At 49.5% G+C, this 24,068-nt stretch overlaps 1 protein-coding gene across 2 annotated transcripts in view; it reads right to left on the bottom strand.

Moving 5' to 3' along the window:
• Nucleotides 1–24,068, bottom strand: part of STAB1 (stabilin 1) — an 829,863-nt gene that overhangs the window by 120,969 nt on the left and 684,826 nt on the right. For both annotated transcript variants that reach the window (XM_069206091.1, XM_069206090.1), the window contains exon 59: nucleotides 18,361–18,468. In XM_069206091.1, the coding sequence (XP_069062192.1) occupies nucleotides 18,361–18,468 (108 nt within the window). The remainder of the gene's footprint in view (nucleotides 1–18,360; nucleotides 18,469–24,068) is intronic.

Genomic DNA, 24,068 nt, shown 5'->3' on the forward strand with positions numbered 1-24,068 from the left:
GCCAAACACACAGTGACAGACACACTTAGAAATGTGCACACAAGCCTGCACACATGAAGGTGTATGCACAGTGAGGCTCAGACTTGGATGTCGGCTCTGGTAGTACCCCTATTCTCCTCAGCCTCTGGCCCTATCAAGCGTCAACTCACACACTTTCTCACTGCACCTGCCGGCCATACCGAGGTGACTCTGGCTACCGCTGACACTCCTTTACCTGCTCCTTGTTCACACACTCTCGGTGTGACTGATAGGGTGGAGCCTACACCACGTTCAGTCTCCTTGTATTAGGCTGAGAGTGGACATCTATGGTCAGCTTGCAGGCCTGTAGGCCAGCGCAGTGTGTTTTGTGATTTAGCAGGCTGACCTTTCGTTAGTGTGGCCGGCTGTCACTCCACAAGTCTCGAGATCAGCAGTTCTATCTTCTTTAATGTGCACAAACCCTCTGAATGATATACCGGGCTGAACTTCACCAAAGACAGGTACATCAAGGGTGTTGAAGACACCGTCCTCTGGGTTGTAAGAAAAGAGGAAAGTACTACTAAGTAGCCTTAGCAGGACCAGGAGTTAGCCCTTAGACAAGCAGAATGTAAACAGTAGGATGGATGGAAAACTCTGTATCATAGTCCTCTCCTTCTGGATACACCTGTGCCTATTCTTAGAGTCTGCTGGTTTGTAGATAGGTGAATTGTCGCTGAAATCACCTTCATTCCTTAATCAGGTGGTGGACGAGAGTGTGTTTTCTTCTCAGTTTCCAGTTGTGGTGACCAAGGGCCTCCATTTTTAGAAAACAACTGATACCTTCACCGTGGCAGGTTTTCCCAGAGGCCAAGCAGCCATGAAAGTTGATGCTGAAGTCTACTAAACTAAGATCAAACTGACCTCTAGTTTGTGCACTTACACCATCATTCCCGGGGGCTCAAGGCGCACCCATAGCCAGGAAACCATCGCACTAAAGAAGGGCAAGACGGAAAACAAGGGATCTGCCCTTCTCCATTTATGGGTATGGAAGGGCATCCAGGTATCCACCAGGACCAGCCCAAGGGTGCTCCAACTTAGGAAGAGTGGAAGGCTCAGGTTTAAAAAAAATATATATATATTAGCGCCCACTGGACATACATGAAGAAACACTTTGTTTTTCATAAACAGACAATAATTATTCAATGTGTTCTATTGGGATTGGGTTACTTTAATGGTGATGTTCACCTATTTATAATGGTAGCATCAACATAGACACATTGACATACATGACATCACAAACATTTTAACACTTTAAACACACAACAGAGTAATGTATGATATGTTTAAAAGAAAAAGCAGTGCAACTAATGTTGGTGTCCTGAAAATGGTTCTTGAAATCAAGCAACGTTTTTAGAGCGATGTCTCTAAATTACATTTCATGAGATTCCATTCTGACGGTTGAAGTCGTTACAAAAAAACTGGGGTTTCAAAGTCTTTCGTGAACCTCATTGGGAGTCCATAAATTAATCCACACTCTCAAAATATCAATGACATGGACTTTAAATGTATTCTGTTTATTTACGTGGTTTTGTGTAGCGTAAACCTGTAAGAGAGCTTGACAGAAGAACCCATGTAGAAACATAAAAACTGAGCTTAAATTTTAAATAAGTTAAACCTACATGGAAATGTGTCAGGGTCAGAACAGAATAAAATATGTTGTAGTAAAAAGTTAGACAAAAGTAAGCACAACAGCGCAGGGGGTTTAGGGGCAACTAACAAGGAGCCCAGTGAAATCAGGTAACAACTGCCTCTTATGCACCCAGTTGTCTGTGGAACAGGAGGATTTTCGTTCCCTTTCTGAAACTTGTAAAGCAGGGGACAGTACCAAGATCTGATGGAAGGGACTCCAGATGTGCCAGTACCTGCCAGATAAAGATTGTTTCATACAAAGTTCTTGTTTATATGTGGGAGTCTGAAGCAGAAGGGGGTTTGCATTTCTTGAACTCTGACGCCACTGGACAGTTTCAGTTTCTTTTTAAATAAAAAAGAGTAGATCTGCAAAGAACTTTATAAATTACGGAGCCTGTTTTAAATTGTGTTCTTACTTCAACAGGATTCTGATGAATTTTAGGGATCGGGGTATTATAGAGATCGGGGTATTGTGGGGATCGGAGTATTGCTGGGATCGGGGTATTGCTGGGATCGGGATATTGTAGGGATTAGGGTATTGCTGGGATCAGGATACTGTAGGGATCAGGGTATTGCCGGAATTGGGATATTGTGGGGATCGGGATTATGTGGGGATGGGGATATTGCAGGTATTGTGAGGGTCGGGGTGTTTCAACCAGAGAGAAAAGCGTCGGCTCGTGGCACTGTTCTAAGGGTGGGGGATGGGATGGGGCACGTGACCTCTAGGAAGGCCATTGAAGAAAGATTCCCCTAGTCCAGTCTGGAGAGTGCAGGTGCCTGGACCAAGGTCTTGAAATCTGGGAAAGAATACAATGTCTGCCTCCCCAAAGCAGTTCATGCTTATGGAATACACCTTTGGCAATGGCAGAAATTTGTTCTGTGGGTTGAGTTTGTTGACAACGAAGCCCAAGATTTGTGCTTACCACAGTATGAGGCTTGCAACCGACACAAATCCGTGACTCCCATCCATGATTGTTTGGGTAGGTTACGTTTTCTGGTGAGTAACTGAAACTCTGATTTTGAGGAGTTACGTTTCATGTGATAAAGCAACTTCTACTTTGGACATTCACAGGGGTTGTAGAGAGCACAGACATGTCACTCGGGGATGCGATCTTCAGATAGTTCTGGGTATCATCATTGTGTTCAAGGTACAGCATCCCAGAGTTTCTAACACAGACTCAAGAGGTTTGATATACAGACCGAGAAGAGATATCAAAGGAAGAAGCCTCAAGGAGCCTCTTTTGCAGGCTGGCGCTGCAGGATCTTGATTATGTTGTGTCAAATCAGAGGAGATGCAATTTAACACCACATCTTCAGTGTCCTTTCGATCCTTGTAGCTGTTCATCAGCGAGATGTGGCAGACCGTCACAAAGGCAGATGATCGTTCCAGTAGGACACGTAAGCAGCAGTGACCTGAACCAATAAAGAGGAGTTTGATGTCCACAACTTGCAGGATTGCAGACTTAGCGGTAGAATCCTCTCTGAATCCAGATTGAAAACTGCCCAAGAGTTTATTCAGCTGAATGTGGAAAGAGAGGTATGTGGTAGCCCTGGCCCTGTACAGTGCTCTGCTGCCTCTTGGCTGGGTCTGAGCTATATAAATAGCACAAACGTACATTAATTAGATTCACCAAAATAGGGAATAGTGAAAAGGCACTGTGTTGCGGATAAGTCCAGTTGAGACAAGGTGCATCTCTTGTTGAGCTATGTTGTGATAGATACAGGAAACAAGAAATAGGTTGCTTTTCATTAGCATAGGTAGGAATGGCTCCCCTGCAGAAGAGCTGCCCCTGGCAGTGATTCTTTCCACAATCTTGGGATAAAGTTCCCATTTGTGAATAAGCTCTTGAGAGCATCAGCTCTTAGTCTAGATCAGCTAGATGTGCTGCTTGTGCTCTGGATTGTCTGACTCATCCTACATCAGCATTTGAGAGATTCAATGCACAGAGCTTTGTGCAGGCGCCTCCTCTCATTTCCATGGTACACGACGGGGAGTCACATGAGCACGTTGCACCAGAGAAGATACGTAAACAATGTCAACCATATGACCATCAAATTGAAACATTTATATATGCTTTTCCTTCTCCAAATCCACAGATAGCTGATACATTTCTTGGTCATTAAGACACCCTCAAACAACACGTGAATATATCATTGTCACCACTTGGGTCCAATCTATCTGTATTGGACCTCTTAACAAGTTCTCCTCACTGCTTTACTACTGTAAACTCAAGAGAGGCAGCACGTGAACAGGGCAATGAGCTGGTGCGGACGTGGTTGCACAGCATTGTTAGATCAACCACAGTGAGGTCTTCACAAGCCAATCTTGTGGAACCAGAAAAATACATGAAGCCATCTTACCCCAATAACTTCAGAAGGGAAATCATCTTTAGATAAATATCCTGTGTGAAATTTGGGGCATCATTTCTTGGATAAGAACCACTCCTTCCAGATGTGGAAGATCTTCTCTACCATTGTCCCAGTCCTACCAGCAGGAACTGGATGCGCTGCGACAGGATGAGGGACGGTGGTCCTACCAGCAGGAACTGGATGCGCTGCGACAGGATGAGGGACGGTGGTCCTACCAGCAGGAACTGGATGCGCTGCGACAGGATGAGGGACATGCGCTGCGACAGGATGAGGGACGGTGGTCCTACCAGCAGGAACTGGATGCGCTGCGACAGGATGAGGGACATGCGCTGCGACAGGATGAGGGACGGTGCTCCTCCCAGCAGGAACTGGATGCGCTGCGACAGGATGAGGGACGGTGCTCCTCCCAGCAGGAACTGGATGCGCTGCGACAGGATGAGGGACGGTGCTCCTCCCAGCAGGAACTGGATGCGCTGCGACAGGATGAGGGACGGTGCTCCTCCCAGCAGTAACTGGATGCGCTGCGACAGGATGAGGGACGGTGCTCCTACCAGCAGGAACTGGATGCGCTGCGACAGGATGAGGGACGGTGCTCCTCCCAGCAGGAACTGGATGCGCTGCGACAGGATGAGGGACGGTGCTCCTCCCAGCAGGAACTGGATGCGCTGCGACAGGATGAGGGACTGTGGGTCTCTGTATTCAGAGGACCACAGCTGGAGTAAGAACTGCAGGTTTTAAGATGTTCTGCAGCTCCCACCTCCACTCTCATCATTCCGTGTCCTGCGGAGGGCACAGATCTTCTGGTTGGGAAGAGTGGCTCTCACCGCCGCCTTTGTAAAAGCTCAAACACCAAGGTGAGATCAAAGGCAAAGCTGTAAATTTAAAAAGAATCTAAAATATTATGCAGATCACCTCCCTTCTTGGGTCAGGGAGGCATCTGCAATAAAACCTCACTTCAAAAAAAGGGACCTGCTCTGTACGCTCCTGTCAATGAGCATAAAGCAGTGCTTAATTTGTAAAATAATAATAATAATAATAATAAAAATAAATAAATAAATAAGACCCATTGCCCCTGCCAGCGCTGCCAAATATAGCACCAACAGGGCTCCTAAACATCGCACCCCTACAAGTGTGACTGTCCAGACTATTCCAGGCCCCCAAAGCTGGATGAATGGCTTGGGAGGCAGAAAATACTCATTGTTGATGTTCCATGAATTAATAATTAACTGTTGTTGTGCTCATCTTTAAATTAGGCAGCCCCACCTTGTGGCAGACCGTCACAAGTGCCGGTGTTGACACTTACGTACCGTGCCGAGCACCAGAAACCACCGGCCCAAATTAAGTACTGCATATAGAGAACCTCTGTCACCATGATGTGTGTGGAAGCTGACTCCTTAGGGTACAGTAGGGAGCGTTGTGATTTTACAATCCTTCTGATTAGACATAATCTCCCTTATTCAACAGGAATCTTGGCATTCGACCCTCTCACCCCACCGGAGGGCATACGGTGTTGGATAATGCCACTGCAGTGGTTTTACTGCAGCCGGAGCAGAGTACAAGGAGCATCTGCTCCAAGTATGTTCTGCTTACAGTTCTACACCTAGATGGAGGAAAATGGAGTTGTTGGTGTTGTGGTTGTCAAGGCTCGGTAGGTTGCTGAAAAGACAATCATTTACAGCCACAAAATCTGCAAAATCGTTGGTCAGAGGGAGCTGGTGGGACCAATGACAGTGATGTGTCTGCTTTCTCCAGAGCACTGCCAGCTTTCTCCTAAAAGACTGTTTGTTGACCAATGGTATAACTAATAACTAGGCCAAAATGTTGTTTAGCTCATCTCCCTGGCACAAGACCTGAGCCCATTGATTTGGCTGAGGCCCCAAACATATCCACTTCCATTCATAAGACTTGTTCACCTCTGTCCATCTTGTAGAAGTTGTGAGAAAGGTCATTGCTGGTGCTCTGGTACATGCCCCTTAACCGGATCAGCGCACTCCTTGGAGTACCATGCCGCGAGACATAGCAGGCTTCAAAGGCTATTATTAAAGCAAAAACTTTTCGACTCACAATGTCTTCTTAATTTGCAGTCAGAGGTGCTTAAGGAAAAGTATTTGCCAATGTGGCCTTGACCTCCAGTTTCTGTGGCATATGCTGAGAAAAAATACATTTTGCTTCTTTTGGTGCTGGCCTGTTCTTCCGGGCATCCTACATTTTAGCGGTGGACATCGATGGGCGAGTTTACAAAGTGGCTGTAGCTGTTTCTACAAAGGAATCTCCTGGGGAAAAACAGCCTCTGAACGCTGAGTCCTGTAGGCAAGAACCTTTGGAAACACATTTGAATTGGAGGTTAAGCTGGATTCTAGTTCTAACTAGTCTGGCAAAGAAAGACTATTCTTAAAGGGGAGGCCCAGCAAATACGGGGAATTCACCTTCCAGAAGTGTTCGCATCCTGGTAGTATTCTGGCAAAGACCCACGGCAGAGTGATGTGGTAGCTATCAGTTTGAGCTTAATTCTCATTATCATCAAATTTCTTGAACCAAAACTCTGAAAAATGGAAAGCTCAAAGTAAAAGTTGAAGAATTCATCGGTTTAAAGTCATTGTCTATTAATGTTGCCCACAAAGATGGTGGAATGCATCCTGGCATGTCTCAGGGACTCAACACCAGGTTGCAGAGGTCCTTTGGAAAACTCATGCCAAAGTTTAAAAGCTCCTCTTCACCAGATTCACCCAGTGCTCTCTTCACCTCCACCAGCACCTGGCGAACCCACTTCAGGTGACAGCGTGAAGACCCTGGATCTCAAGCCATCCGCGCTGCTGCTGGCCCAGGCCAGGGTTTGAACCCTCTGAAGCCTTTGGCTCCATGGTAGACTGTGCTGCAGTAGACAAGCCTTCCACTCAACGCCACAAATGCCATGCAGTGGGGATACTGGTTGAGGAGGGCTGAGGGACGCTTGGACCACCGCTCCCCTTCAGGCTCCTGATCCAGGATGTGTTAGTCAATGGTGGCGACAGGACATTATGTTTACTTTCTCAGTGTCTCTTGACACTTCACTCTTGCTGCTTGCAATGTTGGGCGAACGACGCCTTTGGCAGGTTTTCAAAGGAGTGTGACTGGCAGATCATTAGCACCCAGATGCCCATGGTGCCTCTGAAGAAGGAGCTCTGCCCCCTCACCCACTGGGCCGTTTAATACATAATCTACAAGTAAAAAGGAGAAATCCTGGAACTAAACTTCAGTTTACTTTTCACAACTCTGCGCTTTGGCTCTAGGACATGGGATACCATCATCTATTTTTGTTTTTTTCAACCAATGGTGTGTTGCGTTGGGGAGTTTGTGGGCTAGTGTTTTAACAGTTCTTCCTCATAACGCCAGCATTCAAAGTGTGGTTGGCTGACATGCCAGACCTGGCCACTTCTCAGCTACTTTTAAAAATTTTACATAGTTGCCTTACCAGCTGTTTTAAAATTTTACAAAATTGACTAAGTCCATTTTAGAAAATTCCTGATTCACACGTACATGCAAAAGTAAAGCGTTTTTTGTCATTTGTGAGCATTCACCCTCGTCCTGCATTAAAGCAAGCATTAGCCTATGGAATAGTTTTTTCACATGTATAGTGGAAGGTTTTACACTGCGCTTCGTAACTTGATAAAGGTACAACATGGTTAGCAGCAGCGCAACCTTCCCTAACAGAAAATAATCAATCAGGATTTATCACCCGCGAGGGCATCCAGGGGCTGACAGCCAAGCTGGCAGCAGTTGAACAACCAGGTCAAGTCTCCCTCTGAATTCCTGGAAAGAGTATGAGCTCTGGAGGGAGAGGATGAGCTCTGGAGGAAGAGGGTGAAGTCCAGAGGAAGAGGATGAGCTCTGGAGGGAGAGGGTGAAGTCCAGAGGAAGAGGATGAGCTCTGGAGGGAGAGGATGAGCTCTGGAGGAAGAGGATGAGCTCTGGAGGAAGAGGGGGAAGTCTGGAGGAAGAGGGGGAAGTCCGGAGGAAGAGGATGAGCTCTGGAGGAAGAGGGGGAAGTCTGGAGGAAGAGGATGAGCTCTGGAGGGAGAGGATGAGCTCTGGAGGAAGAGGGGGAAGTCCGGAGGAAGAGGATGAGCTCTGGAGGAAGAGGGTGAGCTCTGGAGGAAGAGGATGAGCTCTGGAGGAAGAGGGTGAAGTCCAGAGGAAGAGGATGAGCTCTGGAGGAAGAGGGTGAAGTCCAGAGGAAGAGGGTGAAGTCCAGAGGAAGAGGATGAGCTCTAGAGGAAGAGGGTGAAGTCCAGAGGAAGAGGAGAAGGTCCAGAGGTAGAGGAGAAGGTCCAGAGGTAGAGGGTGAGGTCTGGAGGTAGGTCCAGAGGTAGAGGGTGAAGTCTGGAGGAAGAGGGGAGGGTCCGGAGGTAAAAGGGGAGGTCCGAAGGTAGAGGGGGAGGTCTGGAGGTAGAAGGTGCGGTCCGGAGGTAGAGGAGAAGGTCCAGCGGTACAGGAGAAGGTCCAGCGGTAGAGGAGAAGGTCCAGCGGTAGAGGGTGAGGTCTGGAGGTAGAAGGTAGGTACAGAGGTAGAGGGTGAAGTCTGGAGGAAGAGGGGAGGGTCCGGAGGTAAAAGGGGAGGTCCGAAGGTAGAGGGGGAGGTCTGGAGGTAGAAGGTGCGGTCCGGAGGTAGAGGAGAAGGTCCAGCGGTAGAGGAGAAGGTCCAGCGGTAGAGGGTGAGGTCTGGAGGTAGGTCCAGAGGTAGAGGGTGAAGTCTGGAGGAAGAGGGGAGGGTCCGGAGGTAAAAGGGGAGGTCCGAAGGTAGAGGGGGAGGTCTGGAGGTAGAAGGTGCGGTCCGGAGGTAGAGGAGAAGGTCCAGCGGTAGAGGAGAAGGTCCAGCGGTAGAGGAGAAGGTCCAGCGGTAGAGGGCGAGGTCTGGAGGTAGAAGGTAGGTACAGAGGTAGAGGGTGAAGTCTGGAGGAAGAGGGGAGGGTCCGGAGGTAAAAGGGGAGGTCCGAAGGTAGAGGGGGAGGTCTGGAGGTAGAAGGTGCGGTCCGGAGGTAGAGGAGAAGGTCCAGCGGTAGAGGAGAAGGTCCAGCGGTAGAGGAGAAGGTCCAGCGGTAGAGGGTGAGGTCTGGAGGTAGAAGGTAGGTACAGAGGTAGAGGGTGAAGTCTGGAGGAAGAGGGGAGGGTCCGGAGGAAGACGGGAGGGTCCAGAGGTAGTAGGGGAGGTCCAGAGGTAGAGGGTGAAGTCCGGAGGAAGAGGATGTGGTCCGGAGGTAGAAGGTGAGGTCCGGAGGTAGAGGGGGAGGTCCGGAGGTAGAGGGGGAGGTCCAGAGTAGAAAGTGACGTCCAGAAGTAGAGGGTGAGGTCCGGAGGAAGAAGGTGAGGTCCGGAGGTAGAGGGGGATGTCTGGAGGTAGAGGGGGATGTCTGGAGGAAGAGGACGAGGTCTGGAGGAAGAGGACGAGGTCTGGAGGTAGAGGGGGATGTCTGGAGGTAGAGGACGAGGTCTGGAGGTAGAGGGGGATGTCTGGAGGAAGAGGACGAGGTCTGGAGGAAGAGGACGAGGTCTGGAGGTAGAGGGGGATGTCTGGAGGAAGAGGACGAGGTCTGGAGGAAGAGGACGAGGTCTGGAGGAAGAGGACGAGGTCTGGAGGAAGAGAACGAGGTCTGGAGGTAGAAGGTGAGGTCCGGAGGTAGAGGGGGATGTCCGGAGGTAGAGGGGGATGTCCGGAGGTAGAGGGGGATGTCCGGAAGTAGAAGGTGAGGTCCGGAGGTGGAAGGGGAGGTCCGGAGGTAGAAGGTGAGGTCCGGAGGTAGAAGGTGAGGTCTGGAGGTAGAAGGGGAGGTCTGGAGTTAGAGGGGGAGGTCTGGAGTTAGAGGGGGAGGTCTGGAGGTAGAAGGTGCGGTCTGGAGGTAGAAGGTGCGGTCTGGAGGTAGAAGGTGCGGTCTGGAGGTAGAAGGTGCGGTCTGGAGGTAGAAGATGAGGTCCGGAGGTAGAAGGTGAGGTCCAGAGGTAAAGGGGCAGGTCTGGAGGTAGAGGGGGAGGTCTGGAGGTAGAAAGTGCGATCTGGAGTTAGAAGGTGAGGTCTGGCAGTAGAAGGTGAGGTCTGGAGGTAGAGAGGGAGGTTGTTCCAGGACATCGCAGTGAGGTAGGAGAAGGAGCATCCTCCATTGTTAAGGACATGTGGCCATAGCAGAAGGAGCATAACACGCATCTCCCACTCATGCAGGACAGATACAACACAGGTAGCTAGCACACTAAAGAGTGAGTGGGAGGTGTTTAAAGGACTGTTGTGTGATTTCCATAAGCATACAAGAAGCACAAGCTCCTGGAATTACCATACATTCCTATACTCGTATAGGATGAGGAGGACTCTCCCTCCTAGTGACAATGCGTTATCAGTGGGTTCCGCATCTGGCACTGGGAGGCATTCACAAGTAGTACTGGTCACTGGTTGTATAGGTGGCAGAATGAGTTAATATACAGGTTTTCAGAACGCCCTCGCTTAGGTGATATCCAAAGTAAGCATCTGGGAGTCCTAATGCCTCTAGTTGTAGACCTGCTGTTTGTGTTGAATCTGTTGTGTTTCATGTGCAAATAGACATCACCTAACAGGTCATTGCTACTTGGAGCATCCACACCGCAGTCTAACTAAGCTCTAAGTAGTCAAACAAGTGCCGGCCTCTTCCAAAGGGTTGACTGTGGGCTCCACAGGGACTGTGCAAGACCAGCGTCAGTGCTACACTGGCGCGAAATGTTGAGGCCGCCAGCGGCCTGGGCAACAACCCTGGATGAAGCCTGAGGTTTTAACAAGGCAAGTGCAAAGCAAAACACAAATGCTGTGGGATAGCATAACTGGGTGGACGGAATGCGGAACCAATCAAACATTCACCCCCAGTCACAGATCTGGGTTTAATCCATCCATTATTTTGCTCACCATGCCACCCCAGTTTGAACCCAGACATATGCAAATCAGTCTTGACCCTGTTCCTCATGGGAACAGTACAGCCCGAACTGCCAGGCCAGGTTCTCCCTGGACCGGAAACAAGCATCCTGGGACCGGTTTCAGGGTTTCATCCCTCATCAGACAGGTTAGCTTGAATCCAGTGGCACAGTGAGCCCGGGACCCACGTCTGAGCATACCCAGCACCTGGCCTGGCAGTTCGGGCTGGACTGTCCCCATGGGGAACAGGGTCAAGACTGATTTGCATATGGCTGGGTCCAAACTGGAATGGCATGGGCAGCAAAAAAACGATGGATTAAACCCAGATCTGTGACTGGGGGTGAGTGTTTGCATTGTCAGCACTCCGTCCATCATCCTTTTGTGTTGCTAATGTCGCCCTAAGTGGGAAAGGTATGCCCAGACGTGGGTCCCGTGCTTCCCATGCCACTGGGTTCAAGCTAGCCTGGCTGATGAGGGGTGAAACCCCGAAACCGTTCCCAGGATGCTTGTTTCCAGTACAGGGATGTCTTGGCCTGGCAGTTCGGGCTGGACTGTCCCAATGGGGAACAGGGTCAAGACTGATTTGCATATGGCTGGGTCCAAACTGGAATGGCATGGGCAGCAAAAAAACAATGGATTAAACCCAGATCTGTGACTCGGGTGAGTGTTTGCATTGTCAGCACTCCGTCCATCATCCTTTTGTGTTGCTAATGTTTAACAAGGCAAGTACCATCTCTGCTGTGCGCAGACAGGCATCAGCTGAGCCCTCAGCAGGCTCGCTGAGAAACTGCTCAAATTTGGAGTGGGAATCGCAGGGCTATTAGAAAGCACAAATGCTGATGATCCATGGTCGCCTGGCTGTGCTTGACTCAGCTAAACTAGTCTACAAACATGACCTTGCCTCGTGCAGCCGTCTCATCCGAAAAACACTTTCCACAACCTCGATTTGCAACTACAAAAACACACTCTAAACTTTAGGCAGCTACTTTTGCAACTTATCTTCCACAAAGTATATTTATCTAAAGCAATCTGGCCACCGTATGTTGGCCTCAACTGAGCTCATCCAGACTGATCATCCTACAGCACTCCTTGGTGTGGTGCGTAGATCGAATGTGAAAGGTTGACATTCGCATTCGATCTACGAGACGGGGGTTCGGAAGGTGGCGGTTAGGAAGGAAAGGATCAGAATGAACGGAGCGGTTCCGACATTGCTCCTGTAAAGTCCCCGCATATTTTAGAATAAAATATTACCTGTTACTGCCGGTCTCCGTCTTTACAGTGGCGACGAGGCGGGCAGGAGCGATGTCGGAGGTGAGGATCGTGCTTTTATTTTCGGCGAATTTCTGGCTGCTGGTGTTTCCATAACTTGAGGGGCGGCGCATGAAGTACTTCTTGATGTCCTGTATTGGCAAGATTCCTGTTTCGGAAAAATATCTGCAACTACGCCAGGAATTATGGGTTGGAGTGTGCCCAAATTACTCTAGAGAGTGAACAACACAGTTGAAGCAGCCATTTTGAAGTGGTTTGGAGATCTTTTCAATCTTTATTAAGGAACACGGTGATAGGCACACCTGTGTGCCTACAAATAGAAAATTGGCAGCCATCTTTAAGGAGTAGACTTCGTACCTGCAAATATTGTCTACAATTACAAGGAACTAGGCACGTTTAGTGTGCTATAAATACAATTACAAGGAATTTGGTACGTTTAATTTGGAATACGGTGATAGGCACACCTTGTGCTTATAATTACAAAAAGAACCTTTATCTATACATTTGACTTGTTGGATGTGCCGGAATTTATTGTGACTGGACTCTGTTTTAAAAAAAAAAAAAAAATACAACTGCATTCAGTAATTATTGATATAGGACATTATTAATTACAGAATGTCTAGTATTCAACCTCCACCATTTTTTTTGAATGAACCAGGAGATCCGCCCATTCAGTGGGAATTGTGGTTGGATTTATTTGAGGCATATGTTGATGTGTTGGAAGAGGGCGAATGTTCACCTGATAGGCACCTGTCATTGCTTAAACATCGTTTGGGCGCTGTAGGGTTAAGGGAATTTAAAAATTTACCACCTGTAGATAATGTGCATGGGGTAGATGTGTATAAATGTGCTTTACAACAGTTACAGGATAGGTATGGCCGGAAAATAAATGTAGTTATGGAAAGATATACATTTTATTCCAGGGAACAGAAGGTTGATGAGTCTATTGACCAGTATATGGCAGTGTTAAGAGGCTTAGCGGTTACGTGTGCTTTTGACAATATGACATATGACCAAGTTTTAAGGGACCAATTATTAATGAAGACTAAATCTAAAAAAATACAGGAGAAACTTTGGTCTTCTGGGGAAATATCTTTAAAAACGGCTGTTGAAGTGGCGAGGAGCATTGAGATTACCGAAGATTGCATACAAACTATGAGGAGGGAAGTTAAAGATTGTGACAACGTTTGTACCGTAAGCAAAGACAGGGATTGCAAGGATAAAAAGAAAAAAATGGTTTCCTGGTCTGGTAGTGGGGATAACAAGTCTGGCATGAATAACAATACTAGAGTGTGCTTTAGATGCGGCGCCAGTTCGCATTTTGCAAATTTTAATGGTTGTCCGGCGATTGGGAAAAATTGCAGTGCATGTAAAAAAAAAGGGACATTTTGCACGCGTCTGCAGAAGTTTCGAGAAAAAAGTGAGTTGTGTTGTGGAGAATGTGGATGATGATGAGGTTGAGGGAGGAATTCAGAATTTGGTACTAAGTATTCAAGAGCGTAACATTAAGGGAAAAGAGCTTCAATTTCCGAAGTGTTATATAAATATTGACGGTGCACGACTGGAAGTTATGGTGGACTTGTGTGCGTGGTACACTATAATAGGCAAGTCTCTATTTAATCAGTTGTGGCCTGGAAGGAGTTTACAAAAAACAAAAAACAGTCCTTGCAGTTATTCTGGTCATAAAATTGCTATTGTAGGAAAAATACAGGCAGAAATCGAATATGCTGGAAAGAAGTGTTCAGGTGAAGTTCTTGTGGCAGAAGGAGGGGCAACTATTCTGGGTTGGCCACATATATGTCAATTGGGGTTGAGGGTGGACCCTAATGCTACTCCGCCAGTGTACATTGTGAGTATGGATACGTCACAGGATGATTTGTATCATGATATAAAGGGACTATTTCCCACCGTGTTTAGTGGTTGTTTGGGAAGTATGAAAAATTTTAGACATACAATTGTATTAAAGGAGAATGCTGTTCCCATAAGGCAGAAGTTGAGGAATGTTCCCTTGAATTATAGAGAAAAATTGAAGGAGATGTTAAAGGATTTGTGTGATAATGATATTATTGAACCCATTGAGTGCTCCGATTGGGTTTCTCCGATTGTAATTTCGGTAAAATCCAGTGGGGACCTCAGGTTGTGTGTTGACCTGCGGGCACTCAATGATGCAATTTGGATAGATACATTTCCTTTACCAAATTTGCAGGAATTGATGTCGTCTATTGGAGATGCTACTGTATTTTCAACCATCGACTTGGCAAGTGCGTATCACCAGATACATTTAAGTCCTGAGTCTAAACATTGTACAGCTTTTATTACACCGGAGGGGATGTTCCAGTACAAAAGGATGCCGTTTGGATTGGCTAGTGCGTCTGCAGTTTTTCAGAGGGAATTGTCCAAAATACTTTCGAATGTTAAGGGGGCAAAGGTATTCCAGGATGACATTTTAGTATATGGTCGCGACAGAAGTGAGCATGACCGGAACTTAAAAATAGTATTGCAAGCACTGAGTGACTATGGATTAACTGCTAAGGATCAAAAGTGCAAATTTGGAGAGAGCCACGTGGAATATTTAGGTCATATTATTTCTAAGGATGGTATTCGACCTAAGGTTAGTCACATCAAAGCTATTAGTGAGGCTCCAGAACCAAGGTGCAAGGAACAATTGTTATCATTTTTAGGCCTAGCAGAGTTTTATTCTCGCTTTGTGGAAAACTTTGCATCCAAGGTGGAGAACCTCCGTGCCTTGCTGAGGAAAAATGCGACGTTCTGCTGGACAGAGATACATTCCAAGGAGTTTTTGACTATAAAGAAAGAAATTGTCAATGCCTCTTGTCTCAAATCGTTTGATGAAACTGCTGAATGTATTATAGCAGTAGATGCTTCCGCATATGGTATTGGTGCGGTTTTGTCTCAGAAGAAGAAAGGAGACACATGGGTGGTTGCATATGCTTCTCGTACTCTGTCTCAAGCAGAGAGGAACTATTCTGTAATTGAGAAGGAGTTATTGGCCGCTACGTGGGCTGTGCAACGATTTAGGATGTACATATGGGGGCGCAAATTTAAACCTTTGATTAATATTTTGAGCGCGGGAGGGGGAAGGAACCTCACTCCTAGGTTGGCAAGGTTGGCTTCCAAATTACAAATGTATCACTTTGAGATTTTGCATCTTCCAGGGAAAAGTAATTGTGTAGCAGATGGGTTGTCTCGGTTACCACTATCGCATAGTAGTGCCGAGGAAATTGATGATGGAGAGTGTGATGTTGCGTTCACTTATAGGGATGCTATGTTTCTGCAAAATGGGAATGTGCATGACAATTTATCTGAATGCGTGTGGATGAGAGAAATGCAGAAGGATGAGGTTTTGTTGAAAGTGAAGGAGTTTATTTTGAGAGGATGGCCATCAGAACGTAGTTTACGAGGTGAGAGCAGTACATTTTGGAAGATTAAAGAGGAATTGTCTGTGTCGAATGATATTATATTAAGAGGTGATAAAATTGTGCCTCCCTATGGTATGCGTGATACCATTGTTAAGTTGGGACATGAAGGTCATGGTGGCATGGCAAGTACCAGGAGGAAGATCAAAGAAGTTTTTTGGTGGCCGGGGTTAGATGGTATGGTAGATCGTTGGGTAAGAGAGTGTGGTAAGTGTGTACTGAGTGATAAGTCTGTGAAACCATTAGTGGTACCATCACAGTTGGTTGAGTTGCCTGATGGCCCGTGGCGCAAAGTTGCAATTGATTTTATGGGTCCGTTTGTTAACTTACCTGCTAAGGAAGGGTATGCGATTGTCCTAGTTGATTATTTTTCCAAATGGCTAGAGGTTCGTATGGTTGGCAATATAACTACTGATACTGTGATCCAATTCTTAAAAGATGTATTTGCGAGGGAAGGAATTCCTGAAACTATTGTTTCGGACAATGGTGTACAACTTACTTCTGTTAAGATTAGTTCCTTTTTGAAGAGCTGTGGGGTAAATCATGTGAGGGTGTCATTATACCATCCTGAAGGCAATGGTCAGGTTGAAAGGTTCAACAAGGTTATTAAGGACACTATACAATTAGCTTTAGAATCTAATTTGTCTTGGAAGGAGGCCATCCAAAATATGTTGTTATCATACAGAATTACGCCACATTCAGTCACTGGAAAAACACCTTTTGAGTTACTGAGGGGTCGGAAACCATCTTCTAAACTAATCCCTTGGTGGTTGATGAACAGAAGGCAAGGAAGTTTTGGTGGGGTAGACTTTAGCTCTGTGAGAAATCGGGTGCAAGAGTATCAAAACAAAGTTTTAAGCAAAATCAATAGTGGAAAAAATATGCCAAACTTGGCAGTTGGACAGTACGTACGTGTGAAGAATTTTGGGCTAATAAATAAAGGGAATGCGAGATGGTCACGCCCTATGAAAGTGGTGAAGGTATTGAATGGTGCAGTTCAGCTTGAGGATGGAAGAGTACGTAATTTGCGGCATGTGAGTTTGTTTAAAGCAAGTAACATTCCCCAGGAATTTGGGTGTGAAGATTTTGATGAAGAGAGTGGATATTTGTGGGGATACGAGGATGCGCGGCCAGACAGAGGTGAAGGAGGCGGTGAATTCCGTGGTCTTGAATCTAGGAATCGGGAGGATGACGTGATACCTATTCGTAAAAGTTTGAGAGAAAGGAAATTACCAAGGCATTTCAATGAATTTGTGATGGGAAGTTAACTAAATGGGAATGCTTCCAATTCAATGTAAAAAAATAATTTCCTTTAGAGGTACATGTATTATGTATTTTCTCTTATATGTATTTTCCAAATTTTAAGTATGTTATTTGTTTTGTTGTTGTTGATAAGAGGGGAAGATGTGTGGTGCGTAGATCGAATGTGAAAGGTTGACATTCGCATTCGATCTACGAGACGGGGGTTCGGAAGGTGGCGGTTAGGAAGGAAAGGATCAGAATGAACGGAGCGGTTCCGACATTGCTCCTGTAAAGTCCCCGCATATTTTAGAATAAAATATTACCTATTACTGCCGGTCTCCGTCTTTACACTTGGGTCTTCAGATCTCCAAGCCACAGAAATTCCAGCCCAGCATGCGAGTAACAGGACTGCTAGGAGAAGCAAAGATGTCTCAGGCCCTAGAAGTGTGGTCACCCAGAGCTAGTGTCCAGAGTCTGGACCAAAAAGGGCTTCGGCCATAGACTGATCCAAGAAGGGTGTCAATGAACAGGCACAAGGGCTCTGAGGGGGGCTGTACAAAATCTGTCAAAATGTTAGCCTTCGTCTCTACAGAGGGTGAGGTCTGTTCCAAAGCTCCAGCTGCTTTTCATCCCACAGTAGCAAATGCAGAATCTTCCTCTGAAGCAGGGCCCGGGGTGAGGGATGTGTCTTCTGGAGAAGTATCTAAGCCTCTCCAATCTTGTAAACTCAGAAATAAGATTATAACTGGGAATAAGATTATCATCCTTTGATTCACCATCCTTGTTATCAGACATTCAGAAGAGAGATCCTGAGAGAGCTCCAGACAGGGCACGGGTGGGCATCTAATGTACTCCGGCGCTGTGGCTCCCAGAGGAGGAGTCGTGAGAGGCGCCGCGAGGTGGCACCTGGAGGTGCTGCAGAGCCACCGCTGGGGCAGGTTTAGCAAAGCAGCCTGAAGTCCGGCGAGAGAATTCATGAGATGAGGGACCTGCAGGAAGATGCATGTCTGAAGTCCCTCTCCATACTTACTCTGTCTGGCCCCTTTCCACTTCTGTACCCTGTTTTAGGGAAACCTCCTGGAAGTGTTAGTGCCTCAGGGCCTGGGGGTGGGTTGTGGGGTGCAGGTGTCCGTGCCAGTGCTGGGGCATGGTTTGCAGAGAGATTAAAGTCACAGGCACTGTAAGGAGGGGAGATTCTGGGCCCTATGATTCCCTAATGGTCATTGATAATCATCGCCCTAAGTCCATGTAATCTACAACGTCCTGGGAGCTTCTCTTACGGGCTGGTGGTCATTACAAGAAGGTGGTGCAGCACATCTGGAGGTAGCTCGTGTCTGCCTGTACAGCTGCATGAAGAGCGGGTCATTCCAGGGACTTAATGAATACACAAAGCGCGTTGTCAGTGACTCACTCAGCACTACATAATACCACAAAAGTTCAATAAAATGAGAGCAGCACACATGATGAGCCCCATCACACCTCTTAGCCTACCTGTGCACGACCATCCATCGCCCTCGTAGTAGGGGTGACACGCGCAGAGATTATCTGACCTACACGTGGCGTTGATGTGACAGGCCGGGGAGCACAGGGGCAGCACCTCTGTGCAAAAAGGAGCAGAGTTTGTATCAACAAAGATGCAAAACAGTGAAAAATACATGTAGCAAGTCAATTACTGATATCATAGTTATGCAATCATCCATTTCTATTAAAAGCTCCAGATGTTCAGCCAGCCCTGCCCCTTCCCCCCCCCCATAACTCCTGTCACTTAGAAATAATGGTCCGACCAAGGAGGCACCGCTACAGAGAATCAGCATAGCGTTAATTATCCACCTATTGCAATAAAGAGCCGAAAAGCCACAACTGAGTAGATTCCACCCCTGGGTACTGGGTGGAACTGGTACACTCGAGCACCACACTGACCGGGCGACCACAGGCACTGCAAGCCTCCGCTCTGGTAACAGAAGACGGGGTCCAGCGCACCTTTTCTGGCTGACCCTGATGCAGCGCAGGTTATGGAGGCCTGGCAGACCCGTCCCCCCTTTAACAAAGTTACTCTCTCAAAAACTCACAAAGGAGAAATTTGAAAACCTCCAGCGGGGCAAGGCTGGACAGTGTGGCCAGCGAGGGATCCCTGAGGCCAGTCAGTGTGGCCAGCGAGGGATCCATGAGGCCAGTCAGTGTGGCCAGCGAGGGATCCATGAGGCCAGTCAGCGTGGCCAGCGAGGGATCCATGAGGCCAGTCAGTGTGGCCAGCGAGGGATCCATGAGGCCGGAGAGTGTGACCCACGAGGGATCCATGAGGCCGGACAGTGTGACTTGCGAGGGATCCATGAGGCCGGACAGTGTGACTCGCGAGGGATCCATGAGGCCGGACAGTGTGACTCGCAAGGGCTCCATGAGGCCGGACAGTGTGACCCGCGAGGGATCCATGAGGCCGAACAGTGTGACTCGCGAGGGCTCCATGAGGCCGGACAGTGTGACCCGCGAGGGCTCCATGAGGCCGGACAGTGTGACCCACGAGGGCTCCATGAGGCTGGATATTGTGGCCAATGAGGGCTCTATGAGGCCAGATATTGTGGCCAGTGAGGGCTCCATGAGGCCGGATATTGTGGCCTGTGAGGGCTCCATGAGGCTGGATATTGTGGCCAGTGAGGGCTCCATGAGGCTGGATATTGTGGCCCGTGAGGGCTCCATGAGGCTGGATATTGTGGCCAGTGAGGGCTCCATGAGGCTGGATATTGTGGCCAGTGAGGGCTCCATGAGGCCGGATATTGTGGCCCTTGAGTGCTCCATGAGGCTGGATATTGTGACCCGCGAGGGCTCCATGAGGCTGGATATTGTGGCCCGCGAGTGCTCCATGAGGCTGGATATTGTGGCCCGTGAGGGCTCCATGAGGCCGGATATTGTGGCCATTGAGGGCTCCATGAGGCCGGATATTGTGGCCAGTGAGGGCTCCATGAGGCCGGATATTGTGGCCCTTGAGTGCTCCATGAGGCTGGATATTGTGACCCGCGAGGGCTCCATGAGGCTGGATATTGTGGCCAATGAGGGCTCCATGAGGCCGGATATTGTGGCCCGTGAGTGCTCCATGAGGCTGGATATTGTGGCACGTGAGGGCTCCATGAGGCTGGATATTGTGGCACGTGAGGGCTCCATGAGGCTGGATATTGTGGCCAATGAGGGCTCCACGAGGCCGGATATTGTGGCCAGTAAGGGCTCCATGAGGCTGGATATTGTGGCTCGTGAGGGCTCCATGGGCTGGATATTGTGAGCAGTGAGGGCTCCATGAGCTGGATATTGTGAGCAGTGAGGGCTCCATGAGGCTGGATATTGTGAGCAGTCAGGGCTATAAGTGAGGGCTCCATGAGGCTGGATATTGTGGCCAATGAGGGCTCCATGAGGCTGGATATTGTGAGCAGTGAGGGCTCCGTGAGGCTGGATATTGTGAGCAGTGAGGGCTCCATGAGCCTGGATATTGTGAGCAGTGAGGGCTCCATGAGGCTGGATATTGTGGCCCGTGAGGGCTCCATGAGGCCGGATATTGTGGCGAGTGAGGGCTCCATGAGGCTGGATATTGTGGCCCGTGAGGGTTCCATGAGGCTGTATATTGTGGCCAGTGAGGGCTCCATGAATCTGGATATTGTGGCCAGTGAGGGCTCCATGAGGCCGGATATTGTGGCCAGTGAGGGCTCCATAAAGCTGGATATTGTGAGCAGTGAGGGCTCCATGAAGCTGGATTTTGTGGCCCGTGAGGGCTCCCATGACGCTGGATATTGTGGCTAGTGAGGGCTCCATGAGGCTGGATATTGTGGCCAGTGAGGGCTCCATGAGGCTGGATATTGTGGCCAGTGAGGGCTCCATGAGGCTGGATATTGTGGCCCGTGAGTGCTCCATGAGGCCGGATATTGTGGCGAGTGAGGGCTCCATGAGGCTGGATATTGTGGCCCGAGAGGGCTCCCATGAGGCTGTTTATTGTGGCCATTGAGGGCTCCATGAGGCTGGATTTTGTGGCCCGTGAGGGCTCCCATGAGGCTGGATATTGTGACCCGCGAGGGCTCCATGAGGCTGGATATTGTGGCCAATGAGGGCTCCATGACGCCGGATATTGTGGCCAGTGAGGGCTCCATGAGGCCGGATATTGTGGCCAGTGAGGGCTCCATGAGGCTGGATATTGTGGCCAGTGAGGGCTCCATGACGCTGGATATTGTGAGCAGTGAGGGCTCCATGAGGCTGGATATTGTGGCCAGTGAGGGTTCCATGAGGCTGGATATTGTGGCCAAGTGAGGGCTCCATGAGGCTGTATATTGTGGCCAGTCAGGGCTCCATGAATCTGGATATTGTGGCTCGTGAGGGCTCCATGAAGCTGGATTTTGTGGCCAATGAGGGCTCCCATGAGGCTGGATATTGTGGCCAGTGAGGGCTCCATGAGGCTGGATATTGTGGCCAGTGAGGGCTCCATGAGGCTGGATATTGTGGCCAGTGAGGGCTCCATGAGCTGGATATTGTGGCCAGTGAGGGCTCCATGAGGCTGGATATTGTGGCCAGTGAGGGCTCCATGAGGCTGGATATTGGGGCCAGTGAGGGCTCCATGAATCTGGATATTGTGGCCCGTGAGGGCTCCATGAGGATGGATATTGTGAGCAGTGAGGGCTCCATGAGGTTGGATATTGTGGCCAGTGAGGGCTCCATGAGGCTGGATATTGTGAGCAGTGAGGGCTCCATGAGGCCGGATATAGTGGCCCGTGAGGGCTCCAGATATTTGGCCCATGAGGGCTCCAGATATTGTGGCCCATGAGGGCTCCATGATGATGGATATTGTGGCCAGTGAGGGCTCCGTGAGGCCAGATATAGTGGCCAGTGAGGGCTCCGTGAGGCCGGATATTGTGGCCCGTGAGGGCTCCATGAGGCCAGATATTGTGGCCTGTGAGAGCTCCATGAGGCCTGGTATTGTGGCCCGTGAGGGCTCCATGAGGATGGATATTGTGGCCAGTGAGGGCTCCCTGAGGCCGGATATAGTGGCCAGTGAGGGCTCCATGAGGCCGGATATTGTGGCCAGTGAGGGCTCCATGAGGCCGGATATTGTGAGCAGTGAGGGCTCCATGAGGCCGGATATTGTGGCCGTTGAGGGCTCCATGAGGCCGGATATTGTGGCCCGTGAGGGCTCCATGAGGCAGGATATTGTGGCCCGTGAGGGCTCCATGAGGCTGGATATTGTGGCCCGTGAGGGCTCTATGAGGCTGGATATTGTGGCCAGTGAAGGCTCCATGAGGCTGGATATTGTGAGCAGTAAGGGCTCCATGAGGCTGGATATTGTGGCCAGTGAGGGCTCCATGAGGCTGGATATTGTGGCCCGTGAGGGCTCCATTAAGCCGGATATTGTGGCCCGTGAGGGCTCCATGAGGCCGGATATTGTGGCCCGTGAGGGCTCTATGAGGCTGGATATTGTGGCCAGTGAAGGCTCCATGAGGCTGGATATTGTGAGCAGTAAGGGCTCCATGAGGCTGGATATTGTGGCCAGTGAGGGCTCCATGAGGCTGGATATTGTGGCCAGTGAGGGCTCCATGAGGCTGGATATTGTGGCCAGTGAGGGCTCGATATTGTGGCCTGCGAGGGCTCCATGAGGCTGGATTTTGTGGCCTGCGAGGGCTCCATGAGGCTGGATATTGTGGCCAGTGAGGGCTCCATGAGGCTGGATTTTGTGGTCCGGGAGGGCTCCATGAGGCTGGATTTTGTGGCCCGGGAGGGCTCCATGAGGCTGGATTTTGTGGCCCGCGAGGGCTCCCATGAGGCTGGATATTGTGGCCAGTGTGGGCTCCCATGAGGCTGGATATTGTGACCCGCGAGGGCTCCATGAGGCTGGATATTGTGATATTGTGAGCAGTGAGGGCTCCATGAGGCTGGATATTGTGGCCAGTGAGGGCTCCATGAGGCTGGATATTGTGGCCAATGAGGGCTCCATGAAGCTGGATTTTGTGGCCAATGAGGGCTCCATGAAGCTGGATTTTGTGGCCCGTGAGGGCTCCTTCAGGCGGGACAGTGTGGCAAGTGATACAGCCAGACTGTGTGGCCGTGAGGGCTCCATGAGGCTGGATATTGTGGCCAATGAGGGCTCCATGAGGCCGGATATTGTGGCCAGTGAGGGCTCCATGAGGCCGGATATTGTGGCCAGTGAGGGCTCCATGAGGCTGGATATTGTGGCCAGTGAGGGCTCCATGACGCTGGATATTGTGAGCAGTGAGGGCTCCATGAGGCTGGATATTGTGTCCAGTGAGGGCTCCATGAGGCTGGATATTGTGGCCAGTGAGGGCTCCATGAGGCTGGATATTGTGGCCAGTGAGGGCTCCATGAGGCTGGATATTGTGGCCAGTGAGGGCTCCATGAGGCTGTATATTGTGGCCAGTCAGGGCTCCATGAGGCTGGATATTGTGGCCCGTGAGGGCTCCATGAAGCTGGATTTTGTGGCCCGTGAGGGCTCCCATGAGGCTGGATATTGTGACCAGTGAGGGCTCCATGAGGCTGGATATTGTGGCCAGTGAGGGCTCCATGAGGCTGGATATTGGGGCCAGTGAGGGCTCCATGAGGCTGGATATTGGGGCCAGTGAGGGCTCCATGAGGCTGGATATTGGGGCCAGTGAGGGCTCCATGAGGCTGGATATTGTGGCCAGTGAGGGCTCCATGAGGCTGGATATTGGGGCCAGTGAGGGCTCCATGAATCTGGATATTGTGGCCCGTGAGGGCTCCATGAGGATGGATATTGTGAGCAGTGAGGGCTCCATGAGGTTGGATATTGTGGCCAGTGAGGGCTCCATGAGGCTGGATATTGTGAGCAGTGAAGGCTCCATGAGGCCGGATATAGTGGCCCGTGAGGGCTCCAGATATTTGGCCCGTGAGGGCTCCAGATATTGTGGACCATGAGGGCTCCATGATGATGGATATTGTGGCCAGTGAGGGCTCCGTGAGGCCGGATATAGTGGCCAGTGAGGGCTCTGTGAGGCCGGATATTGTGGCCCGTGAGGGCTCCATGAGGCCAGATATTGTGGCCCGTGAGAGCTCCATGAGGCCTGATATTGTGGCCCGTGAGGGCTCCATGAGGATGGATATTGTGGCCAGTGAGGGCTCCCTGAGGCCGGATATAGTGGCCAGTGAGGGCTCCATGAGGCCGGATATTGTGGCCAGTGAGGGCTCCATGAGGCCGGATA

The sequence above is a fragment of the Pleurodeles waltl genome, chromosome 9 (genome assembly GCF_031143425.1).
Source record: "Pleurodeles waltl isolate 20211129_DDA chromosome 9, aPleWal1.hap1.20221129, whole genome shotgun sequence".
NCBI lineage: Eukaryota > Metazoa > Chordata > Amphibia > Caudata > Salamandridae > Pleurodeles > Pleurodeles waltl.